At 46.2% G+C, this 24498-nt stretch overlaps 1 protein-coding gene across 1 annotated transcript in view; it reads right to left on the bottom strand.

Moving 5' to 3' along the window:
- The window catches only part of SHROOM3 (shroom family member 3), a gene marked incomplete at both ends in the record, with an annotated part of 152369 nt that overhangs the window by 98249 nt on the left and 29622 nt on the right, over nt 1–24498 (bottom strand). Inside the window, one exon of the mRNA XM_082315525.1 lies at nt 7285–7439. Coding sequence (XP_082171651.1) covers nt 7285–7439 — 155 coding nt within the window. The remainder of the gene's footprint in view (nt 1–7284; nt 7440–24498) is intronic.

Here is a 24498-nt window from a genome sequence, read left to right as displayed (position 1 = left end):
TTCAGACAAGGGGGCCCGGGGACAGGGATGTGCCAAGAGAATAAGCCGAATAACCCAAGTGATGTGGGGAATCTGTAGGGAAGCATGAAACCGAACACGCAGATTACAGTTACAGTCAAGGATAAGCTTAATCCTTTCTTTTTATACAGTTTTTAGCACAACAGGAAAACGAGGATAATGTTTTCTATCCCCACTCCTCCTTTATTTGACTCGTATTTTTACCCTAAGGCTCTTTGAGATGGAAAAGAACTGCAGGCACTGCTAAACTTGCGGCAGACACAAACCACCAACCACTAACACTGAAAACAGAAAATCAACTGCCTGGAATACTGATCTTTGCTATGTTTGTATCTCTTTGTTTACTTACACCTCACTACAGAGCTGCCCCAGAAAGCGACAGATGATACAGTCAAACGTCCTTCACTTTACATAAAACATACCATGAGAACTGGGGAAACGCATACCCTTGGGACAGGTAAAGCTGTTAGTAAAGCTGTTAGTAGGTATCGGGAGCAGCGGCAGCCACGTACTTTAATTGCAGTATCTCTCTCGATGGTAATGGCTAGCACCAAGCCCAAAACATCAGAGCCCCATTCAGGCTACTGCGGATTTGTACGAGCAGAGGATTCGCTCATGGGCGGCTTTGGAGAAGAACAAGGCTGAGGGGTGGCTTTTACTGCGGCGGTCTCAGAAGCACTAAGCTTGTGTGCCTCGAGCCTCAAGAGCGCAACAAGATGTCAGGGCTACTGCATGCTATAGGAACTGAATGTACTTCATCTTTGATATAAAATTGTATATACCATATAAATAATACTTGAAAAGGCTTCCTATGGTCGTTCATGTCTGTATGATCGGATATATGCTAGGAACACACACGTTACACGTCCTGGAGGCACGCAGTTTTGCTGTAGACCACAGCTCTTTTGAGATTCATACTTCACGCAATCTCACTGGCTCTGCAAATGCAAGCGTCACCATCAGAGCCCCTCACGTCCCAAGTCAGAAGCTATGTACTGGCCTGAACACTAAAAACACCACCCCAGAAGGACCCCTGCATGTCAGCGCGTACAGAGCAACGGCCTAAAACATTGGTAATTCTCTGCAGAAAATTTTTACTTGCTGTTCCACTAGCAAATTTTAATAGAGCTTTGCATTCATTAACCAAGAGTGACGCTGGATCCAAGAGTTTAAAGAATCAAAGGACCAAATTCTGACCTGAGGTAACTCATCCGAACTCCATTCAAGTCCACGGAGCTGCTTTACACCCACCGAGGACATGGACCAAACTGCCCGTGGCAAGCTCACTGCACACCATACTGGCGTCTCAACAAGAATGACTTCATGTTTTCACCTCTGCCCTCCCTGCGCCAGGCAACGGTGAATGCCACAGCAACTCGAAGGAATGGCTTGTAGGAGGCCTTAGTTCAAGCAGTGTTTGTGTTAGAAAGGGTGTCTGAGAGTTGTTGTCCCTGGGACTGCGGCTCCCTTCAGCATGATATTCGCAGAACAGCTACATTTGCCATCATGCCTCAGCGATCTAATTGCTGCTGTTACGAACGTGTTGAATGTAAAACTATGTAAACAGTGTGACGCTCTGACAGCCATTCTTGCTTACTGACCTGTGGAAAAGTCTATTTTTGGCAACTGCTGTAGGCCACTGCGGTCGCTGTAAAGCCGACAAGGCAATGCCCACATTTCGAGCCTTATCTTCAGCTGATACAAGCATGCACAACACAATTAGATCGAACTGATACCACTGAAAAGGCCTGGGTCTTTTTTTAATTGCACCCAACTCTGCTTAGACACTGAAGTTGGAGAGGAAGCGACAGAAAAAAACAAGTTGGAAAAAATAACCCGTCTTTCACAATTAAACAACTAAGCCTTATTTCTGTGGCTTGTAGCTTGAGCTTTCAAACACCCAGTCTCCTCCAGCTGGTTAAAGATCAACTGACTATCAAAAACTATCTAAGGTAGTTTGCTGAGGACAGTAGACAAGCCTCCCGCTACAAATTTAAACAGACTGGTCTCTCCAGTTTCTCGTAGTGATTCACACCTACTGTTCCCAAACTGGCAACCTGTGAGCCAAAAGATCTCCCCAGCATCAGCCTGCGGACTCCTCAGGCTTGATGGGACTGGTTCTGCTCATACCCACAGCGAGAGACGTTCGTCACCAGCAGTGATATGGACATACTGAAGACTATCACGGGAAATACTTGCGGAGACCTCTCTTCTGAGGACCTCGCTTCTGGGCTCCCTCCCACAGCCTGTCACCAGTGGAGCGATACTTGTTTGCTCTTCCCTGTAGCGCAATGCTATCTTGTCTCTGCCCGGTGATCATTTTAAAGGCTGTTCCCCCCCACTCAGTTTAACTGTGGCAATTTGACCTGGCTAACAGGACTGAACGCTTTTTGCCCGATTGCTCAGGTATGAAATATATCAGAATGAAACGAATGTGATTTCTTCTGGGCCAGCAGAGGAAAGTGTCCTGAAAAGCCCTGTATTGAAAAGCACGGAAAGAGAAAACAGGTAATTTTGTTGTGCAATTCTAAATGTCTTAAGAATCAGATGGCAGAAAAAGGACTAGAGCAGACCACCAAGCTAAATCCACCACACAAAAGATACTAGCAGCAGGGTACGTGAGGCAGGAAATCCTAACTCAACTTAGCGGGGACTGGGAAGTGCACCTAAGGTACGCTCAATAAGGCTCTGTAATTCCCCGAGATGCAGGGAATACATCTTACTCTGGCTTATTCTGCCTTCAGCACTATGAAGTGTGAAGTCTCAGCAAGCTTCCTCATAGCACACCAGTTGCAGACCTGCGGTCTACAGGAATGAACAAATCCATACCTGTCGGAGTCCATTCTCCTGGAAATGAATGGGCAAAACAAGTACAGGGAGGTAGCAAGGAATGGGCAGAAGAAAGGAACTGGTTTAGGAACAGCCTTTTAAACAAGTTAGATATGAGCTGCCCTGTTAAAGAAGCAGAGAAAGATGAACATTTGAAAACTGCCACTGAGGGCTCCCGAGCTGAGGATGAGACAAAGAAAATGCAGCTAGAGAGCATCCGTGAAAAATCATTTAGCAGTTATCTCCCAAATAAGGATCGTCTTAGGGAATGGGCACAGTATTTACCTAACACTAGGGCTGATCTGGTCATTCTCTGCCTCTGCCCTACTGTAAGGCCATGAGCAAGGAAGCAGAAAGCGTATAAATTCACAGCTTTACAGGTGTCTCCTACTGCAAGTTCCTCCCTGATGTCAGCAGGACGTTTGCACAGGAGTGAAAGGCAAACTATGATCCTCATGCACTAACTAGTCTGGTACTGGTTATTTATTTATAGCCATTCATATTTATTAAGTATCCTTGTGAGACAGGTAATTTTTCTCGTCTCTATTTATTTTAGTCTTTCCTCTCATACTGAGTTTTCTCTGATTTTCCCTTCACGTTCCCTTCATCGCAACTATTCCCACTCTTTTCCTCCATTAAACGGATCAATAACAGACTGATGAAGACTGACAGTGATGCGTCAGCACTGAACCCGGCAGATGGCATTCCAAGGGAAATAACCCATCATTGCATCAGCCTGTCTTCAGACCCAGCAAGGTGTTGTAACATCAATTTTTTGCTTAGTAACACGAGTCGAGGCTCACTCTGCTGCCACGGGTACTAAAAGCTTACCTTTGTCCTAAAATAAAAAACAAGATTAAATAGCAATCTGAGTACGCTACGTGGGCTACACAAGTGTAGGGAGCGGGTCAAATGTATTCTGCTGGTCCTGTTTGATGGTCTCACTACAACACATGTGAATAAAAACATCTGCGTTTTCTGTCCATTGCTATGTCTGGTGTCACCATCACACTGCTACAGAGAGCTCCTGAGTTTTTAGTTAGAAAAACAACCAACCAAACCTTCAAAAACATGCTGACCTTGAATATGCCTTGAAAGGACCAAAACCACATACACCAAGCAGACTTTGCTATTGTTTGCATATGACTTTGAAGGGGTAAAGTCCACGTTCAGGGTGAGTTTGTGTCACTCCTGAGCGAGAGCCCTCATGAATATTGAAATCACAGACTAAAAATTCAGGTCACAAATGACTGGTCAGCGAGTTTTCAGACTGCTGGTATTTGCAGTAAGCAACCCTAATCCACTTCAATTAAATCATTATGGCCAATTTACAAAAATCAGCACCTCAAGCACACTAGTGCTTCCTTTACCAGCCTTAATGGCTAAACCCATTATGTTTGGGGTAAAGATAATCTGCACACCCTTGGTGCTGTAGCTTTACCTCAAGTCTGGCTTGCAAACCTTTGGTTGTTCACATTTCATCACACAGATGTGCTGCCTGCCCAGCAGCATCGCACTAACTGAGATGAAGGCTCCACGCGGCTCAGGTTCTGTACTGAGCTGCTTTCCTTCATTTGTTTCTTTTGCATCCCGCCTCATTTCATTTCATATTGTTGGAAGCTTTTATTTAATGCAGAAACTCACTTTCGCCTCGCTGCTTTCCTCTTTCTCACCATTCTCCTCTGGGATCCTTCTTTTATCCCTTCTCACCCACCTTCCCTCTAGCACCGGAGACAAAATCTTTGTCTTCTGCCTTGCCACCAGCTGGCCAGAGTGCTGAGTCTTGCCACCTTTGGTGGCAGAGAGAATTCAGAAAAACTTGTGACCCACTGCCCGCAAAGCAGTCAGGACCTCACATTTTTGTCCTTTTGCTGCTTTCACGCCAGCGCTGCAGGGTCGGCTGGGACTGTGTCAAATTACCTGAACTGAAGGCTGGGCTCTTAGCTCCTAATTGCAATTTTTCAGTTCTAAGTTTATGGATTGTCACTGAGCTTTAAACATGCACAGAGGGCTTGAAGTACCTTGGCAAGGGAACAGTATGTGAATGTAATAGCTCTTAATGTGCTTGATCTTTCTAGTGGTGATGAAATGAAACCATGAAAGGCTCCAAACCAAATTTTCTTCAAGTTCACTACAGTATTCCAAACCAGGAAAACATCACATACCCTTGCACACTCATTAAAAAGGAGAAGAAAAGGTGAAAAGGTCTTGGGAATGTAAAAATAATAGAGAGAGAAACTACTACGTTACACTGTGAAGTGTAATTTCGGAACATAAAACGCTCCTGTCTGATTGTCGATTTTTGCAGAGGTGGACCACCTCCTCTTTCAATAACTCATCAACCGTAATGAGAACCATGCGATAGATGCCCACTGGGATTGCTCTGCCTCTCATGATTCCTACCGCATGTGAAAAACTACTCAAGGAAATTAAATAGTTGCTAATTTTCTCATTTAGCCTGAAGAAAGAGGCCACAAAGCTTTCTAAGAGATGTGGTCCCGTGATTCAGGCATCTCCCAAGGAAATATTAGGAGCTACTGAATTTTGGCCTGGCTATGACACTGCTGACCTTGAGTACATCACTTCTCTGTGTATAAAGACATATATGCACACATACATACACATATGTGCACGTGCGCACGTATGTATCTGTGTGTGCGCGCATACATATCCAGGCAGAGAGAGCGCTTATTCACTCCTGGTGTCCAGTTTGAGACACCCAGGAACCGATCTTCCCAATGCACTTTTTCCAGTTTGTAGGCTGCAAAAGGGATTTTCACAAGATGAGCAGGTTTTAGTCTCCACCGGAGAAGTGCTGCTAATGAAAATATCTAAGTGAAGTGTAGAGGAGGAAGTCTGGGACGAAACAACTCCAATGGGACTTTAGGTTTGCTTGTCTATCTTTTCCTCTTTCCTTTTCTTCTTATCTCTTAGGTGGACAGATCAAACGCCAGAAATAATTGTCAATTTACACCAAACAGTTATTTTACTAGTTCATCTCGGCAAAATGAAATTAAACCGTGACAAACGGGTTCTATTTTCACCATTTTGCTAAGTTAGTTTGAATTAAACATTTTGTTCAGTCAATACAGTTGGACCACAATCTACATGGGCCTTAAAGAAAAACCATTTATTTTTGGAAAACGCTCAAAGTGCAATGAACTACTTTTGCAAATATCTTCCCAATGGCTACACAAACCATCTAACAGTTCTGTATACGAATATTCAGGATTTGTCATAAGGTGATTGTCAGTACCTAAAGGCGCTTTAGGTAACCAACAGAATATAGCCAGCAAAAGCACAAAATATACTCCAGAGAGCAGGGGGGCGTCCGAGCTGTTCATACCTGTCCTACTTGGACATCACCGCTCAGATGGCAGTCACTTGTTCCAACTTAGTGACCCAAACTGACACCATTTGTTTGGCTAATGACAGCTCCTCAGCTATGCTGATCATGACCCAGATTCCTTTCTGGCTAAGTGTGGAAATTCAGGACAGAGCATTCCATAAAGTGATACCAGCTATCACCTAACTGGCACAGAAAAAACTGTTTGGACATGCCCACAGTAAAAAATACACAGGAAGCATCTCTGTCAAGGTATTAAATCCCCCCCTTCCCCAAATTCCAGACCCAAACATCTCTGATTCAAAATGAACCTCAAGATTCAAGTTCTGTATCCTGACCCTAAGACAAACATATTTATTATTCATGTCACCAAAGAGGATCAGCACGATTTGCTTAGCTGAGTTACGCTCAGCACACCGTCAAACCCAGCACGCGGGCATCACTACTCATTATCATCTACAAGGCCTTTGACAGCCAGGGAAACGGCGACATAGAACATGCGCGAGAGGGCTCATTCAGGGATAGCACAGAGGCTGTTGTTCAAAAGATGCAGGTGAAATGGCCGCTCTTCCCCCTAGATGACACCCCGAGTAAAACATCGGTCAGACTGCTCTCAGTCAGCACAGCCACTCTCTCACTCACCTGCAAAACATGAAACAGCTCCAAATCTTGCTGAGGCCGGTGGAAATCTTTCTGCTGTCACAGCAACAGCGATAACATGCAGCAAATGAGGCAAGAGCTATGTACAGAACTGCCACCCTTTCACAGGGAGCCCCAAGCACTTTGAAGGAAGACGGGACAGCTCGTAAATCACTGAACAGGAATCCTGGATTGTCATGTGGCAGGGGAGCAGTGGAAGAGATTTGGATACGTATTTCACATGCTTGGAGGTACCAGTGACAATGGAGTCATAGAAATGTTGGCTGAAAAGAACAAACATTTGCCCTTGGGTTCATGCCTCTGTGCTTAAAACAAGGCTTTTGCCAAGATCAGGCGGACTCATAGGCTTTCAGCTGGAGCTGTGAGGGGAATGGCTGTGGCACCCTGCAGGGCAGGAGAGAGGGGGGCGAGGAGTGTTGGATCTTGCCTACCTGCGGACGACCAGCTTCAGTTTCTTATAGGACCCTTTAACCAGGGAGATGGCCTCTCTCCTGGAGCTGCTCAGTTCCACCTCATTGATGTTCACCACTTCATCACCAGCCTGCAGCTTGGAAGGCAGGGAGTCCGCTTTACCTCCCTCTTCGATCTGCACAGGAAAGAGAGGAGAAAGAAACGGTGAGGCATGCCTGTCACAGTTTGGCTATCACATGCAGAGCTGAGCATACATTTCTGTTGAGGAAATTAGGTCTACCAGCCCCAAACTCAGCTCTCTGACTAAGAGATGTTGTCTCCCTTTGCCAGCCAGCTTCCTCAAAGGTCTCTGCTTGCCTCCCCTACATTTCAGATAGGTGGAAGCTAGGGATCGGCAGCCAAATTAATTCTGCCAAGAAGCACTGTTTTGAATAAGCCTGAAAAGTCTTTGGTATTTGGAAGCAGTAAACACCAGCAAAACGACCATGGAACGCCTCCTGGTAAGAGCACCCAGGCACAAGCCCAAGGGCAAAGCCAGGATTAGAAGAGGTTGGATGTGATTTTTTTGTTCAAGCTTCTCTTCGTGATCTAGCTGGCTGATTAACAACAGCTTCTTGCCTACTGGCCAGCAACAACGCAGATGCACATAGGTGCATGTAGTTAATGACATGCAGCACCTCTGTAGGATTTTTCAGCTAGAGATTTAAAGAAAATAGACAATTATTTTAATTTTATGAGAAAGTAAGCAGCTTGCTCAAGGCTACGTAGTGGCAAAGCTAGGAGAATCCTAGGGCACATTCCACTGTTTTATATGGTCCATCATACACATTGTGTAGTCCTTCATGTACATTGGTTCCCCACCAGTGTGCCAGCAGAAATACACCAAGTCTGCAAAGAAGTAAGAGACATGGCAGAGGACAAGAACATTTGGCCCAGAATCTCTGAATCTCAGCCTCGTGCGCTAACGCACTACCTCTCTGCAAAGGCGCGCTAGCATAGCAGAGGGCAAGGCTATATGTGCGTTAATGCACTGCAAATCCTGAGTTTCTGGAGACTCAGGAGTGCCACCAGTTCAGAGTGCAACTGGTACAGCTTTTATTACAAAACTTGCCACAAAAAAACCTGATATTCAAAGCACCTGGCAGGCCCTGTTCAACGGAAGCTGTGTTAGGAATTGCCACGTGACCCACACTTAAGTATAGCATCTCATGGCACATTAGAAGCACAATCTCTTCCTTCAGGCCTTCACCTTCTCCCATCATACTGAGACAGAGAGATGTATCTGAATCGGATTAAGACTCTGATCCAGCCAGGGGAAGGGCTGCTATTTGCAGGGGTACCGTTTTCTGAGCAGTGAAATTGCACGCACGCTTCTGGAAGTTACTTTTATTTCAAGTCATGCCAGGCAAAGTGTAATTGAGCCATAACCCCCACAAGTAACTCAACACATGCAGACGTATTACCCAGATTTTTACCAAAACATTAGTTTCAGTGTTGAATGGTGATTTTTCACAGGCGAAGCCAGTCTTTTCTTCTGAACAACAGTATTCTAGCTCATGTACCTTCTAAAACTCAAAATCTGACTTCCACAAACATTAGCTAATAAATTCGCTGAACCCCATACAAAGGTAGGTAAAAATCATTGTCATTCATCCTACCAGGAAGTCATTCCACTGATGAATGAGTTTTTTCTTTTCTTCTTAAGAATGGATAAAACCACAGGAATGAGACTCCATATAAAGAAAGAGCCTTGTATCACAATTACCAGGAAAGGTGAGAGATGAAACATTAGACCTTGCTGCCAGCATAAATAAATAACAAACTGAAAATGCAGTATTGCTCCAGTTTGTTGCTGCTGTAAAGAAAAACAGGTGGGTATCATTTCAATGAAATACAATAGAGTGAGATACTATGGGTTAGATTAACTTGTGATATAGTCAACAGAAGGGATTTTTTGGTTTGTTTTTGTTTTGTTCTGTTAGATCACACATAACGGAGAAGAGGCATTCTTGGAAAAATATCTCCTGTAACAAATACCAGCTACTTCAAAGGCTGAGATACTCATCAGAAGCATTTTTATTAACTTCTGCCTTGATGAACCCTGATGTTAAAAAATCATCATCATCACCTGGGCTTTATCCTCTAATAATCCAAATTGTATTTATATATTCTATTTTTTTTCGCTCCACAGGATCACTGTCTTAAGGTTCTCTTTGCAACTACGTGGCCAGACATTTCTTCTTCTCCCCTTTTTTAGTGAAAATGGCAATCTGGATTCTTCCACAATCATCTTTATAAATAATGCGAAATCAAAGACTTTAAGGAAAGACTAAACCCCGCAATACTTCTGATAAGGTTGCTAACACCATGAACAGCTCTGAAAGAAATCCTTCTTCAAATCCTGATGCGTTCCAGCTTATGCCTGCGCCAAGGGCTCTTAAACTGCAGCTTGCAAGGCCGCATAGCCAGCTACAGTACCATAGTAAAGAATGCCTTTAAGGAAACTTTGCTAGCATGAGTAGAGAGTCATCTGCAAGGAATTCCAGAGGCTGAGAATAATCTGCTTTGCTCCTGTGTACTTAAACTGTCCACAAGCAAGACCTAAAACAAGACCCGCTTTTTGTGATTAGAAGCTTTTGATGGCAGCATCAAAACCATATTACTTACGTACCTAGAGAGAAAATAAATGGAGATATGGGCTGATCTTGTGTTGTTTACATAGTTATCTCATCTAAGAATAATCTGTTAGCCTTCTCATCTGTCTATTGCTTCAGTATGGTTGTGTCATCCATTCGACTGGGGTTCCCTGGATGCAAATTCCTTAAAGTTCCGGAGGAAAACATTCACAACAGGCCTGTGACCTGGCACTGTCGCTCAGAGGGTGAAAAGAGGCAAAAAGACACCCAAGTTTCCACCAAAAGCCCAGAAACAGGGCACTGTCTCCCAAAGCAAGGCTCAGATGCTCCACGTTCATTTCTTCTCACTGAATGCCTCTGAAAATATTTGTGTTTAAGGAGTGGTGATATTTCAAGGAAAGGACTGAATGATTCAAACAAAACAAGCTGCACTATAAACACAAAGCTCTATCTCTACCCAGTGTAACAATTGCCAACAAAGCAAACAAACCTCAGCGTACATGTAACCTATTTAAATGAACACCTGCTTCGCAGGACAAGGCTGAACAAAGTCAAGGGTGGGACTCTGCTGGGTCTGGGATGCAGTGAGCAGTTACGGATGGAAGATGCTTGCAAAGCTATACCCGCCACAGCAGACAAATAATACGCAGGGAGGCCGCTTCTGCATGTGGTTACCTTCTCTGAACAACCTGTCTCGCCCTGAGGACCAGGTCCCAAGTCAGAGTAAATAAGAAGGCAAGTCTTCAACTGGTCGCTAAATCTCAAGTGGTTCTAAGTGCTGTCAGTCAGCGAGGGCAAAGCCAGCAATACCGTCTGCTGTTTTAAGTGTGCAAGTCGTGTTGGAGTAGTTCGAGCAGCCTCAGCATTGTCCAAATCACCCTCAACAGTCACTTGCGCCAAAAATGTAATCGCCGTGAGCTACAGGACCTAGCGTAAGAGGTTGATCAATAGCCAGTAAGACCTCTTACGGTTTATTTCAGTTCAGAAGAACAAGGTGATATGCAGCCAGCAAACCTTCTGGGTGTAGGATTGTCGCTCATCCATCAGGAGCAGGAGGAGCCAGCGGGAGCCGGCCAGGGACTGAAGTTTTTTTCCTTTTGGCTGGATTGAGCCAACCGCTCTGCCAAGCCGAGTTATGAGAGGCGACTCTGACGAGCACAGGGTGAAGGAATACCTAAGAAACAGGCTGGCTTTGAACTTCATGTGCTGGGCTAAACCTTAGGGGGTGGGATTCAATGGCTGGTCTTACTGCAGGTGCTGTGAGTAGAGCCAGCTGCCCAGGCACTGCCACGTGGGGAGAAGAACCCCTCTCCTTGAAACCAGCAGGAGCATCTGTACAGCAAAACACCTGTCAGTAGCATAAAGACTCTTGGTTTCCATGCCTCAGTTTCCCCGGACACAATTGTTACTACCTTTGTCCTGTCTATTTAATGTGTGAGGTCTCTGTGGGTGGCAGTGATCCAGATCTTGGCTCTCATTCCACAGGCTGTCTCGGTGAATCCCTAACTCACAGGCCCTGACCCTGGGGAGAGTCTGTGCCGATTGGAACGACGCGACGGGAAAGTATCCCCTTCCAGAGGGTGTTCCACCAACCAGCTCCACGATGGGTCCTCCTTCCTGCGAAATCCCATCAAACTTCCGTGATTTCTGCATCTCCCCCCCACATCTTTCTTTCTTCTGTTTTCCACAAACATATCTAGCCGATTCTTTCCGGTTCTTTCAGGAGAGAACGAGATCTTCCCTGCCAAGCTGGCCTCTCCTGAGTACTTCAGACCCACTTCAAAACACCTCAATAGTCACCTCGAGCTGACGCAAACTCAAGTCCCTTCAGTTGTCCTTCCTGCAGTAAAGCCTTCCGTGCCCACTGCCCTTTCCTGAAAATCCCAAAGGCCACCCCTGGTCCTGCTTTGCATTAACACTCCGGCCCATTTTCTTGCATTAGAGGAGGCTTCTTGTCATTCAAGAGGTCCTGCAGCAGACTTTGAACCCATCTGTTCTCCCTTTTTCTGGCTTACTGTAAAAGCAAGAAGTTGCTTAAGCAGATCACCAAGGATACATAAGACTTATTACTACTATCTTTTGTTTGGTTCGCTATGGTTACTGTAGGTTCAGAGAATGCTGTCTAACTGAGTTCCTTTCTTGATTATTTTAAAGAAGTTTTCTTTATTTATTCCTCTTTTCTCTTCCCTTTCTTTGAGGAGCCTTTGTAACAACAAATTCTCTGTAGCTTTTAAGATGGGTTATTCCATCTTTGTGTCCTTTGTATTATGAATGGTGCATGCGATTCCTAAACCGTAAACTTGCTTGCTGAAGTTTCTCGATAAAAAATAAAAGTAAGAAAGCAAGCAAATACGTATGCACACTGTATGCAGTTCCACAAGTGAGAGCTGTGCCACGCAGCAGGTTAGTACAACTGCTGAGTGGCACCGGGAGATGCTCTGGAAAAAAGAGTAAGCCAGCATAGCCGGGCGTTGACATAAGCAGCAGCAATTGCAGTGACAAACCACTGCCCTTTTCGTGTCAGATATTATAATGATGGGAAGGGAAGCATCACAAATGAACTGCTGGAGACGGCTGTGCAGAATTCCTGAGCTGCTGAAAAAGATTTTACAGGAACCGACAGGGTGAGAGAGGAAGAAATTTTGCTCCATGAAGGAACTGAGAGAGGTAGCTTCCTCCGCTGCAAGGAGTCTGTGACTCACCCAGGAGGACCATTACAGAAAAATGTTCTCTGCTTAGGACCCCTTGTTTTCAAATATTTTACTGGAACCATTTTCATTCTTTCCAGGGGAACAATGCATTTCCAGTGAATCTGGGGTTCGCCTCTTCCTTGTCCTTCACGAGGTCATTAGCACTGGTGCAACTTGGGGGAAAGGCTTAAACCAGCTGTGCGTTTGAGAGAAAACACAGGAAAACTGACTGTATCCATTTCCAAATGCAACCGTCAAGGTTTTAATCACTTCTCGGTGCCCAGACTGAAACACCAAACAGGTGAGACGGGGGTCTTTCATTTACCTGGCTGCTATTAGGCATGATACAGCCACGCCAGACCAGTCGCGTCTTGCACCCAGTGCAGAGCCGTGCACACAGGGGCCCACTGGGCCAAATTTGACCTGCTCAGTAAACTCGCTGAGTAGCTGATTGATTTAGGCTTTATGTTGGAGATGGAGATTTTTAAGCCCCTGTGGAGTTCAGAGATGGTTCTCAAACTTAAAAACAAAGTTGCAGAGCTGCTGAATGACTGCAGAGAATACGCTGCTCCCCTCATTCAGACTTAATGCCATGTCACAACTTGGGGGCAGGGAGTGTTTCCCATGCAGCAGACAGAAATTCTTCCTCATTGTCCCCAACCTCTGTGTCAGCGTGACAGAGCAGTTAAGACAATTCAATCAAAAAATAGTTAAGTCAAAGGTCTCCCGCTGGAGCCATGTCTCTGCTGGATATCCGCATCCCTGATGCAGACATGCATCTCGAGAGAATTTAGCTGTTGACATTTACTCCAAGCCAAAGAAAGGGTTGCCAAATTAGTTATTGTTTTATTCTGCAGGGAAGCAAGGAAGAGGTTTTTTTCTCATAGTGCTCTGGATTGTTCTACAGTAACATTTCTGCTCCCAAGTACAAAGCATAGTAGTGGAGAGACTAATCTATTCCAGGTAGTCATACGAGGTTCACATAGAATGAATTCAATTTGAGAGGCTGAACTTTATTCAGTAGAAGAACAAGCTAAACTACACGGTTTTGAAGGGTTAGCAGTGCTATGAAATCTTTCTGGCATTTCAAAAAAAAGACTCTGTTATTTAACACAGGCAAAACAACATATTTTCTCGCACACTCAGCCTGAACCATGTTAATGAATATACCTACTTGGCTTGGAGCAAGACACCTAGCAAGGAAAACTCCAGCCCTTACATTCACGGCTCTAACACTTCTGGCATCCCCGGGCTTATTTTCCAGATACTAGATCAGAGAGGCACCACTGTAAATCTAGAGGGACATCTACTTACCATGTTGGCAGTGACAGTCACCAGCTCTGATTTTAGCATTGTGGCCGACATCAGAGAAACTCGGCGGTATTTGACCCCATACAGAGAAGAGTCACGAGCTCAGGGCTGCACCGGACTGTCACAGACAGCTCCCGGCTTCTTTGCAGCATGTGTGTGCGTGAATGCGTCTCTGGGGACAGAGTCAGTCATTTATTTCCTACCTGTCAGGACAAAATCAGCTCACCTGCCCCTCCACTGAATTCATCAGCTCATGCTCTAAGGATACATATAAAATTTGCTGCCTTGATTCTCAGGATCAGCAAAATTCAATGTCAAGGCTGTGGCAGAGAGCTTCCCCCAGTGCTGTGCCCTCCCCAAGTAGTTGAGGAGACCTCAACTACTAGCAGGAGCTCGGCATCCTCTCTCAGCTCTTTTGCCAGCACCAGGGGCACCTGGCTTCAGATAAAGCGGTGCAGCTAGCCCTGAGGAAAGTGGGGTACCAAGGAGCACAGCCAGCTCCCAGCCCCTTTCCTCTCCCCTCCCCGCTGCTGGGGTGCACTTCTGCTGTCAGAGCTGCTTTCCTCGCTTCCAGGTGGCCAAAGGTAGGTGCTGCTCAGAGAGAAAGGCCATCCATCCCTCACGGCGGCAGAGGAGCTTCCTCCAAGATGTGTCCGGAGAAATCACTCCTAGTCCCTGTGGCTTTGCTGCTCTCCTGTTCCCCTGCTCCGAGGCAATCCTTGTTTTGTCTGTGCCTAAGGCTGGACCTGATGAAAGCTGAAATGAGCAGGAACTACTCACGTTTTTTTCAGAGGAGGGATTTCAGGCAAGTGAGTCGTATTTACTCAAACTGGAATCTGTCCAGGATGCTGAGTGAAATTGGTACAGAGCCTCTGACACAAAGGGGACCAGGACCTCACCTTTTACGGGTATTCCCAAAAGCCAAAATGAAGCACATGCAGCAGCGGCAAAGCGTTGCCTGTTCCCCGCCGAGTGCTACAGATCCAGATGGAAACCTGCTACAGCCCTGTCTCTCCGCGCCCGCACCTGCACTACCCCAGGACAGCAGGGAGCATCACTGACCCTGTGCCATTTACAGCGCCTGGCTGCACACCCGGCTGTCCCCACTTCAGGACTCCCCACTACAGTGAAGGAGTAACCAGACTGCTTTCCCGTAGTCTCCCAGCCTGGATAATCTGGAAACCAGCAGTGCAGGCAATATACGGGAGCGCCCCTGCGCCAGTGCAGGCAGAGGCTCCCTGAAGGACCAAGACCTTTTCCAGTATAATTTATCGAGGGCAGGCACCAAAGCAAAGTGGCTGTGGGCACCAAAGCAGCAATCCAGCTGCAGAAATGCCACTGCGGTCCATGCAGGGTGGATGCAAGTTACTGACAAGTGGTGAGGATTCAAGGTCATTCCTAGGACTACCCTGCAGGCTCCAACACTTCCACACCTTTCCATGTCCTGCATGACTGTTTCCTGTCCTGGGAGCAAGGTTAATCTCAGCAGTCAGCCCCTCAGCAAAAAGTGGCAAGAAGTGAATGGAAAACAGATTGCTGGCTTCAGCTACAAGAGATAAGAAGACATGCTTGGATGAGTTTGCGTCTGACTCCTCTTGGTGACTCTAAATTCCTAAGCCAGCAAAGGAAAGAAGGCTTAGCTCTTAAGATAATTTTCCACCTTCTTAAGCACAGAACTGTTAGGCTCCCACAGAGATTTTTACATTTAAAAGTGGAAAGGGCAGGGAAAATCAAGTCTTCTTGCAGCTAATGCACAAAGAAAGAGGGACCTATGCTACAGCTTTGTTCAGGCCTTCAAGAAGCCTCCAGGAACTTTTCTGTAACAAGAGGCAAAACTAACAATAAATTTTCTCCACCCCTCTCCATATATACAAGACAAGGAACTAATCTGTGTTTGCTCTACGGTAACGCCTAGAGCCGTATCAGGTCCTCTTCTAGAGGCATGGTACAAACACATCATCACGGACAGTTCCTGCCCCAAGCCTTACCATATAAATGGACAGGTTAGACAAAGAGAGGGACAGGGACAGAGATGTGGAAAGGCTGTGACAACAGCGAGCGGGAAAGCCCGCTCTCAGCTACACGGTGACATTTGCAACATATGGACTGAACCTAGGCAAGGAGAAGCAAGAGCACCTGCAGGAGAGCGGAAAGATCAGATTGTTTTCAGCCAGCATAAAGCCAGCTGTGACATGCCCAGAGACTGACTGCAAAATGACATTCTGACGTGCTTTACAGTGGCAGCAAACAGTCCTTCTCCTGCTGACCCAAAGAGACGGCAAAAAGGTGGCTAGAGACAGGAGATGGCTTCTTTCCTGGCTCTCCCGGCACTCGGCTGCCTGCTGCTCCGTGTCAGGGTGTCTGGGGAGCCAATGTCTCAAATGTCATTAATGCTTCTTCCTACCTTTCCCTCCTGTTGTTCACAGCACGCGGCAACCAGGCAAAGCAAGGAAAAAAAGCACCGATGTGTGCCTGAGTCACAGACAGAGCAACTATGGAAAAGCGATGCCTGTGCAGGTGCAGAGTAATGCTCACCCTTTTGCAGTGGTAAAATTTGAGGGATTGCTTTCTCCTGCTCTTTCTCCATTTGCTGCATGAGGCCAGCTTTTATTCCAGCTGAGTCTTGCCTGCAGAACACACCCTGCCAGTGCATGTGGGAATCAGAGAGCCTTACTTCTTTGTTCGCGGTTTAGTTTTTGCAAACAAACCATTCCATGCATGCCACAGAGGGTATATTACCAGGTGATACAAATACGGGGGCCTGGAGCACGTTCACTTGATCCTGTTTGGTCTGCAGCGATTATCAGGGCGATATCAGCTCAAGGGGCTACAAGAACTCATTCCCTGTTATTCTGTTGTACCTGATACAGCTCGCCCCTCTCCAGAGCACACAAAGCCAGTGACTGCACATGTCTGAGAGTTAATATTTGCTTTGCGATGGGAGAGTTAAAAATAGCTGTTTGTCAGAGAGTCTGCTGGAAAGGTCTTCTGCTCTGCCCCAAACACACCCAAGGCTTCCGCACTCAGGACTCCTTTTCTCACCCTGCTTTGCCATCCTGCCCCCAACTTCACAGTTCTTTCTCACATTTCTCACAAGGTTTCAATAATTAAAAACCCAGTTCCTATGACATTTAGACAGTGAGCCCATTACAGTCTAGGCCACATGTGGCCACCCAACATATGAGAGAGCACTGCCTCAAAGCTACTGCACGGCTACTGAGTCCACCGCAGCGGTGCAGCTTGGAAGAGCACGGCAGCGGAGGATCACTGGCAAACCCACATCTCCTCACACACTCCCATTCCCCGGCCACTCCTCCTCCTATTGTGTTCCCGGTGTGCAGGGTGCCACTCATCATCCTCATCACCGTCTCTATCCTGATCGTCGTGGCAGGAGCCAATGCAGCATGCACCAGCTTTACCCACAGAGATGAACTGAGCCTAGCACTTAATGTTTCTCACCCAGTGCCATGCCCCAGAAAAAGCTGGCGATGGGCCTGTGGTAACAGTTGTGATTATTAAAACTGAGGTGAGGTACTGTTAAGAGACTGCCTGAACCCCATAAACCCTGGGATTTTGAGGCAACGACATCAAGGGCTCCCTAATCCTTTCCATAGGCACCTGTGCAGACCCCCCATACCATCTCCAACAGCCCTTCGTGGTGGTTGCAGTGTATCCCTCAAACTGCGGGACGTCACGGACCGACATTCACTCACAAATCAAAGTGTAAAACGTGCAAGGCCTTGCCCACCTCAAGAAATGTCACCTTTTGCACGCAGTGCAAATGGATAGGCGTAGGAACGTGTTATTATTTTTTTGCTGTTGTCAGTTTCTTTTGCTTTGCATACCCTCTTCTCACAGCATGACCTTACCTACCCTCCCTCCTCCTGTCCTTGCCATCTAGGAAAACAAACCAGTTGGAGATGTGTCGGCAAAATTATATTTGTTACCTACTCCAAGGACAATTTTTCAAGCCTGGGGAAAGCCAAACCTACCAACACGGGAACTGCCATAGTAGGAAATCTAGTTATTACTTTAATCTCCCCTCTGTCTGTTCTAAAAATACAAAGGAGCAAATGACAACATTCAGAATTTGCCTTTCAATCCTTGTAACACAGCACTGCCTTGTGCCCTTTTTTACAGGATGCTTTACACGTCTTGCCAGACTTTTTTATTACTTTTCTATACTTGCTGTTATGACTTATGTGGCCATAACCCCTAGAAGCTGTAGCTTGACAGGGTGAGCAACTGCCACGAGACTTTCTTTGGATTGTGTCTTTTTGGGGTAACTGGAAAATACTTCCATGTAAGACAATACGGCTGAGATGTACGCACCTGTGATCGGTTCGGAGAAGAAAGGAGAGAACCAGCAGGCTCTCCGAGCACAGTTGTTGAGGGTCTTTTTCACCACATGATTAGACAGTGAACTTCCTGCCTTGGCGCATTGCTCACATGAATTCAAAACAGAAATGCCAAGAAAACCTGCCCTGCCATCAGGTAATTCCATAAATTAGGTAAACCTGAAACGATGGGATTTTCTGGCTACTGGAGCAGGTAGTACTTATCTCTCCTGGAGACAGATCCTTGGCCCCAGCATGGCCAGTTACTGCTTTTGATGTTTCCCACTTTGCTTTCCCGTATTTCCCTTCCCCAATTTTAACACTTCCATTATACCTGTTATTATAAATAGCAGTAATAATAGTAATGACAACAGTAATAATGATTCTCAAGAACTTTCCTTCTGTTAGCTAATTAGGCCTTTCAGCACCATGGGAAGACAGCAGGAAGTATTGTTCCTAAATTAGAGAGGAATAAAACCAGAAGCAATGTTTACGTAACTTTTCCAGGGTCACAGAAAGAATCACACATTAGTGCTGGAGTTGCACTCTCTACTCCGACTGCCAGGTCACGCTGTACTCATGCCAAACGAGACTCCCCCCCTTTAATATTTCTACCGTGTCCCCGGCATTGAACTGTTTTCCTCTCACGGCAATCTTCCCTTTTCTACAGCCAAGAGGAACTGCCCTTGGATGTCCTTCCATCTATATTTCTGGTTCCTCACTTGTCTCCACAGTTTTCATTCTTCTCTATTTGCTGTGGATGTCCTCTCCCTCTTTGCGCTATCATTTCCTTTTCTTTCTTTTGCCCTATATTCCCTTCTTCATCATGCTCCTCCTTCCTCCCCGAGCCTACTAATACAAACTAATAACCACTAAATGGTCTATATATGGGAGGAAAAAAAACAGATGAAGCAGCAGAGCCATGATTGATGAACCAACTGCAGCCCTTGCCAGGCACTCAGTAGCTGCCTAAGGGATTCAGGTATTCACTTCTCGCTCATTTTAATGAGAATCAGACATCAAAATTTTTAGGGACTCTTTGAAGATCGAAGCTTAGGGCAGCCAACAGCAATTAACGTACAGCTCAACATCACGAGACGCATCCTTTAGGGCAAGAGAGTACTGCTGGCATCCCTAGGTAATGAGAAGGAAATGCTAACGGACTCTCCAGAAGTAGCTGGGCCAGTTCACCGCAGCACGGCGGCGCGATGCTTTTTGACTCTCTGCCAGGTCACACACACTCCACAATAACGCAGCGAGAACTCCCCTCGGACCAGATAATGGCAACAGCGCGCGGCTTCGAGTGACGGTGCCAGTATGAAAGAGGAATTTTACGGTCCAAGCCATTGTCATCGCATCACACTTGGCAAACCCTTTCTTTATTCCCCTGGCCTTCTCTAATTATTAAAAAGTCTTCTCAAGTGAATTTACTGCTCATGAAAAATGCCAGGCTGACAGCCCTGAAGATTCACTTTCCTTGCCTACGGATCAGCTTGTCACCCTCCCTCCCTGCCCCCTTCTCCCCACTGCACCTCCCGTGTGTTTTAGCGCTTTCTTGGAGGAAGAGAGCCTTGGAGGCAAAAGGAAGACTATGTCTCTGAGATCCTCAGTGAGATGGCCAGTTCCACAGATCCAAGTGCAGCAAGCTATTTTTAAAAAATGGGCATTTGTGCAGCAGAATGTACTGCTTTTGGTTCCCCCCCCCACTGGAGCACGGGAGCAGATCGTACACAGGCACGGCTATCTGCAGGACTGGTGTTCATGTGAAGAGCAGCTCATGGCACCACTATGAGAGTCGTCGTGTCCCAAATTGACCCATGAAAAGAATTCCCTGGCAGCATTTTCTGTGACACTACCCTAACCCCCAAATAGTAAAGAATCACAATCAAATACTCAGAAATGATCGAAAGCACAGGAGAGAGAGCAATCGGTTTCAATTTCATACAGGAAGAATTAATATCTTCAAACTCAAAGTGTCCGTGTACTTCTGACCGCCACCCACCTTCTGCCGTGCACACCCACTTGCACACGCACGTGATCCCGTGACTTTGTGCCAGGACAGGCTGGCTGAGCGTTTGAGAACCTACTCCCCACGAATCCATGTGGAAGTGTGCAGTCTTAGCTGTGCACGAGCGTTTTCCTAAACAGGCTCCTACCAGGCTATCCAAATGGAAAAGAGCAGGGCAACTGAAAAACCTGTCCTTGCTCAGGCCTTGTGGATGTCTTGCAGGGCTTTGTGGTCTTAGTGGGAGCAGCAGGGAGATGGAGGAATGAACTCTGCGAGGGAGAGGACACAGCTTTGGCCGGTTTGTTCCAATCCCTGGCTCTGCAGCCACTATCCTTGTCCCCTGCTGCCACCCTGCGGCAGTTCGAAATTCAAGGGACAACTGCTTTTCTCTGCGCTACCATCTCGCTTGCAGCTGGTGGGACTCAGCGGTGAAGGATGCTTTTCTAACGATGGGCTAAAAAAGCAGCTCATGTAGTGTTAACGAGAAGAGGAATGAAACCCCGTCAGCTCAATCTGAGGTCTGAATTTAACCATTCAAACCTACGGGTAGCTCTGTTTTCAGTAACATGAGTTATGCACGAGTGGCAAATTAATCTGAAAGGCCATTCAGTTATTACTGTTGTCGTGAAAATAGAGCAGTCACTGCGCTTAAGCCAGAGTGAATATCTCAAAGGTTCAAAGGCAGATGCGTGAATAAATTTTACGGTGTGGAAAAGCAAGAATAAACTGTTAAACAGTGGCATTTACCTTATTTCTTAATTTAGATATTGAAAACCCAGTCAGACTCCCCAGCGAATGCTGCTGTCCTCTGTCTAATTACAAAATGGGAGAAAAGGGGTCCTGACCTCTTCAGCCTGTCTGGCTGATATCTTTCAACCCTTCCTACTCCACCAGCCATGACCTCTGTGGTCTCTTTGCTCTGCAGCTCTCTAACATTTTTGCTGATCGTACCCTTAACCTTGTGGTTCTGAGCATGTTCCCTACCAGTTTGTCCCACAAGCACCTTAGGCTGCTAAACATTGGATAACATTCATGTTAATAAGCACTGAGTTCATTTTGTTTGGGCTCCGTGTCAATTCTTTAACTAGTGCCCAAGAGGCCAAGTGCAGCCCCGAATCCCCTTGCCCACGTGTCACCCTAAATGTCTTCAGTCTGCACATGGAGGGGTTTTTGCCAGCTCAAGAAAATGCTGGAGCAATTTTGAAAGTAAGGCGATAAAAGCAGGCTTAGCTAGTGATTAGCAAGGCATTTCATAGCAATCCAGGAACTTCCTTGTTAATTTTACACCGCAGATGTGGACACTAAGAATGCAAAAGCTCCTAGGCTCTGCAAGGATGCATATTTGTTCTTTTCTACTTTAAAAAAAATCCCTTCAAATATGGGTGACAGGGAGAGGTGCTCCCTAAAGCCACTCCCACAACAGAAAAGCAAAGATACTAGTGCCTGCTCTCTGCGTTTCGTTTACAGGTATCCTGACAGATGATGCCTGGGAAGAGCTCCTAGTCCTTATAAAGTACAAGGTCTGTTTTCCTAAGGCCCAGCCTTTATCCTCTCAAGAGGGCAGCAGTTTTTCCCCCAGCTCAACCATTCTCTCAGCTTCCCAAGCTTCCCAAACCGCTGCAGCTCATACGGATGTGCACGGGTGACTGAACTTAGCTAGTTTGGGATCACCAGCAGCAGAGCTGAGCGTGGAGCTCAGATTCCACAATATGCCCCAGAAAATCAAGTTAACAGCCGAGGCAGTAAGACTCTGCTCTGTTGTGTCCTGCCCCAGCTGTACTAGCAGCGCTGAAGTTCATCAAGAGATGTGCACAGCACCTATCCCTCTCCCTGCTTGAACCCTCTGAAGTAGGCACATCTTTCTTGGAACTGTCTTATCAAGCCCTTCTTTTAGGGAAGGGGATTTATAGCTGTGTTTCCAAGCTTATTCATTTATCGAGCCAAACGCTTTTTGGCAAAACTATTTTTAGCTGCAGTAGACACAGAAATGAATTTAGCTGCAGTTCAGGTTGAGGCAGGTCCAAGTTTTCAGAGCCAGTGCTGCTGTCGGGTGCCATGGAGATGGATGAGGTAAACATACCTGTAAAAACAGCAGGCACATCACCCGCTGTCTTCCTCCTTCCTGCATGCCAGAGAGCTCTCGCTCTTAAGCTTGTCTTTTGAAACTATTTTCTGTGTGAAGACAAACCTCAATATTCGGTCCAGATGGCTGCTAACCTCGTGGAAGCTTATATTTACACCTTGCCCTGTATCTAAAATGCAGGGCTTACACCCACCGGTATGACATGTAAATGCCTTTCTAGAGTAAGGGTTTCAAATTCTTATTCTGCTGTATGTGCCAGGGAAAAGTCCACCGCAAGCGTCCCAAAAACAAACTGAAAACGTGCATTCCCTTCCTGCCTTCTCCTCCACTTGGCACCATTTCCTGGTTTCTCACCGTTCTCTCATTTTTTTTTGCTGCTCTTCTGTTTCCAAAAATGTCATCAAAAATAAACTGATAGGACAAACAACTACGAGATTCCCACTAACAAGGGCAATGTGAAATGACCTGTTTGGCTATTGGCAGCGGAAGGCCCTTGATCGCAGGAAAGAATTGGATTACAAAGGCATTTTTCCATGAGTACTGCTAGGCTTACTCCAGTTTTATACCTAAACGAGGGCAGCACACAAAAAGTGACCCAACTCCTGCACCATGAGAAGGCCCCTTTGACTTGCTCATCTCTGTTCTTGCACGTAGTGTTGGGTCCCTGCGGTATCAGCATTAAAGACACACGGTGATGTATGAATGTGCCTGAGCTTAGCTGGACCGGGTACAGGCAACACTTCACATCTGAATATTGCACAGTCTTTTCCGCTTTCTTGGTTTCAGTCTTAAGCACCAAAGAATCTTATTCCTGCTTCACAGACGATGGGAGCAGTCAAGAGCATCCATGGGGCCCTCACTGCCCGGCAGAAGGTAAGTCAGTCCGACAGTCAGGATCAGGCCTTCTCAGAGATGGCTCCCTCTAAAATCCATTTGATTGATTTTACAGAGCACGCTTTTGTGACCGCGCAGCTACGTGAAGGCTGCACGCTCAGAACGCTACCTGAAAGGGGCACAGGGGCTCACTGCGTGTGCTGTTTACGCAACGCACTGAAAACTTTACTCTTGCATCTGGAGGATGGGGAGGAGAAAGAAGGGAAGGGGAGCAGAAATAAGTAGAAAGGAAGGGAATGTGCCTGCTAAAGCCAGTCGTTACACATTGGCTAAACCACATTTCTTCAATTGCCATAGCTCCAGGGGCTAAGGCAGCAGGCACATGTTTTTATAAGCTGAATCATACATTAATGAAAATCCCAGGACATTCCTGTAAGAGCAGAGGCATTAGTGGTAACTGGGATGCTGGCCAAATTCCAGTGAAGGTAACTACATTCTGTTTCCCTATGGTCTCCCTGCTGCTTCAATGAATACGGTCAATTGTTTCAGCTCCAAGTCGCTCCGCGACATCCCTGAGATCAGCTGCCATACCCACAGCATCCTGTACAGTTCTCCGGGATATCATTCTCCCTTAAGGAATCTTTGTGGAATTTAAAAATAGGTCCTGTGAACGACGAAAATGTCCCTTCTGGCAAACAAGTTTGCAACAACAGCTTTGAGTCAAACAAGCTGCAGAAAACTTTAAGATTGCGTAAAAGTTCTAAGAGGAAAAAATAAAAAGTACACTCGAAACCTCAAGGCAGAAATATTGCGGCAGACGCTGCTCAGGCTGTTTGGAATTAGTTTAACTAATATCCTTCTGAGAACTTGACCAAGCATTGCTAAATTCAGTATATGCCTTTTCCATTTAATGGGGTTTGGATGTAGCCTATACAGAAGCATTTTTCAGAGAAAAAGTCCTCCCACTGTAAGAGGGCTCAGAATGGGTATTTCACTCTGCTATGACTGAAGATGGCCAGTAGCAACCCTTCCTCAAGGCTTCCCAATCCAAAGCAAACCCACACTTTGAACCCTGAAATTTGCAGCCTCCTCTCTATGACAGCCCGATCCACTACCTCAGAAAGCAATCCCTGTCTGTGCTAGGCCTGGCTTAATCCAAGAAGCAGTGAGCGGTGATTCACAAGACTAACTCTATTGCTGTCAGCTGTGCCACTGACCCTATGCATTAAAAACCTCCAGAACCTAAGTTATGATCTAAATCTTGGGCAAGATTTTTCCCAGCTTTCTTCACACCAAGGACCACCGCAGCCCTTCGCCAGCACTACCCAGAGAGCA

The sequence above is a fragment of the Platalea leucorodia genome (genome assembly GCF_965183815.1).
Source record: "Platalea leucorodia genome assembly, chromosome: 6".
Lineage (NCBI taxonomy): Eukaryota > Metazoa > Chordata > Aves > Pelecaniformes > Threskiornithidae > Platalea > Platalea leucorodia.
This window is presented reverse-complemented; position numbering and strand designations above follow the sequence as displayed.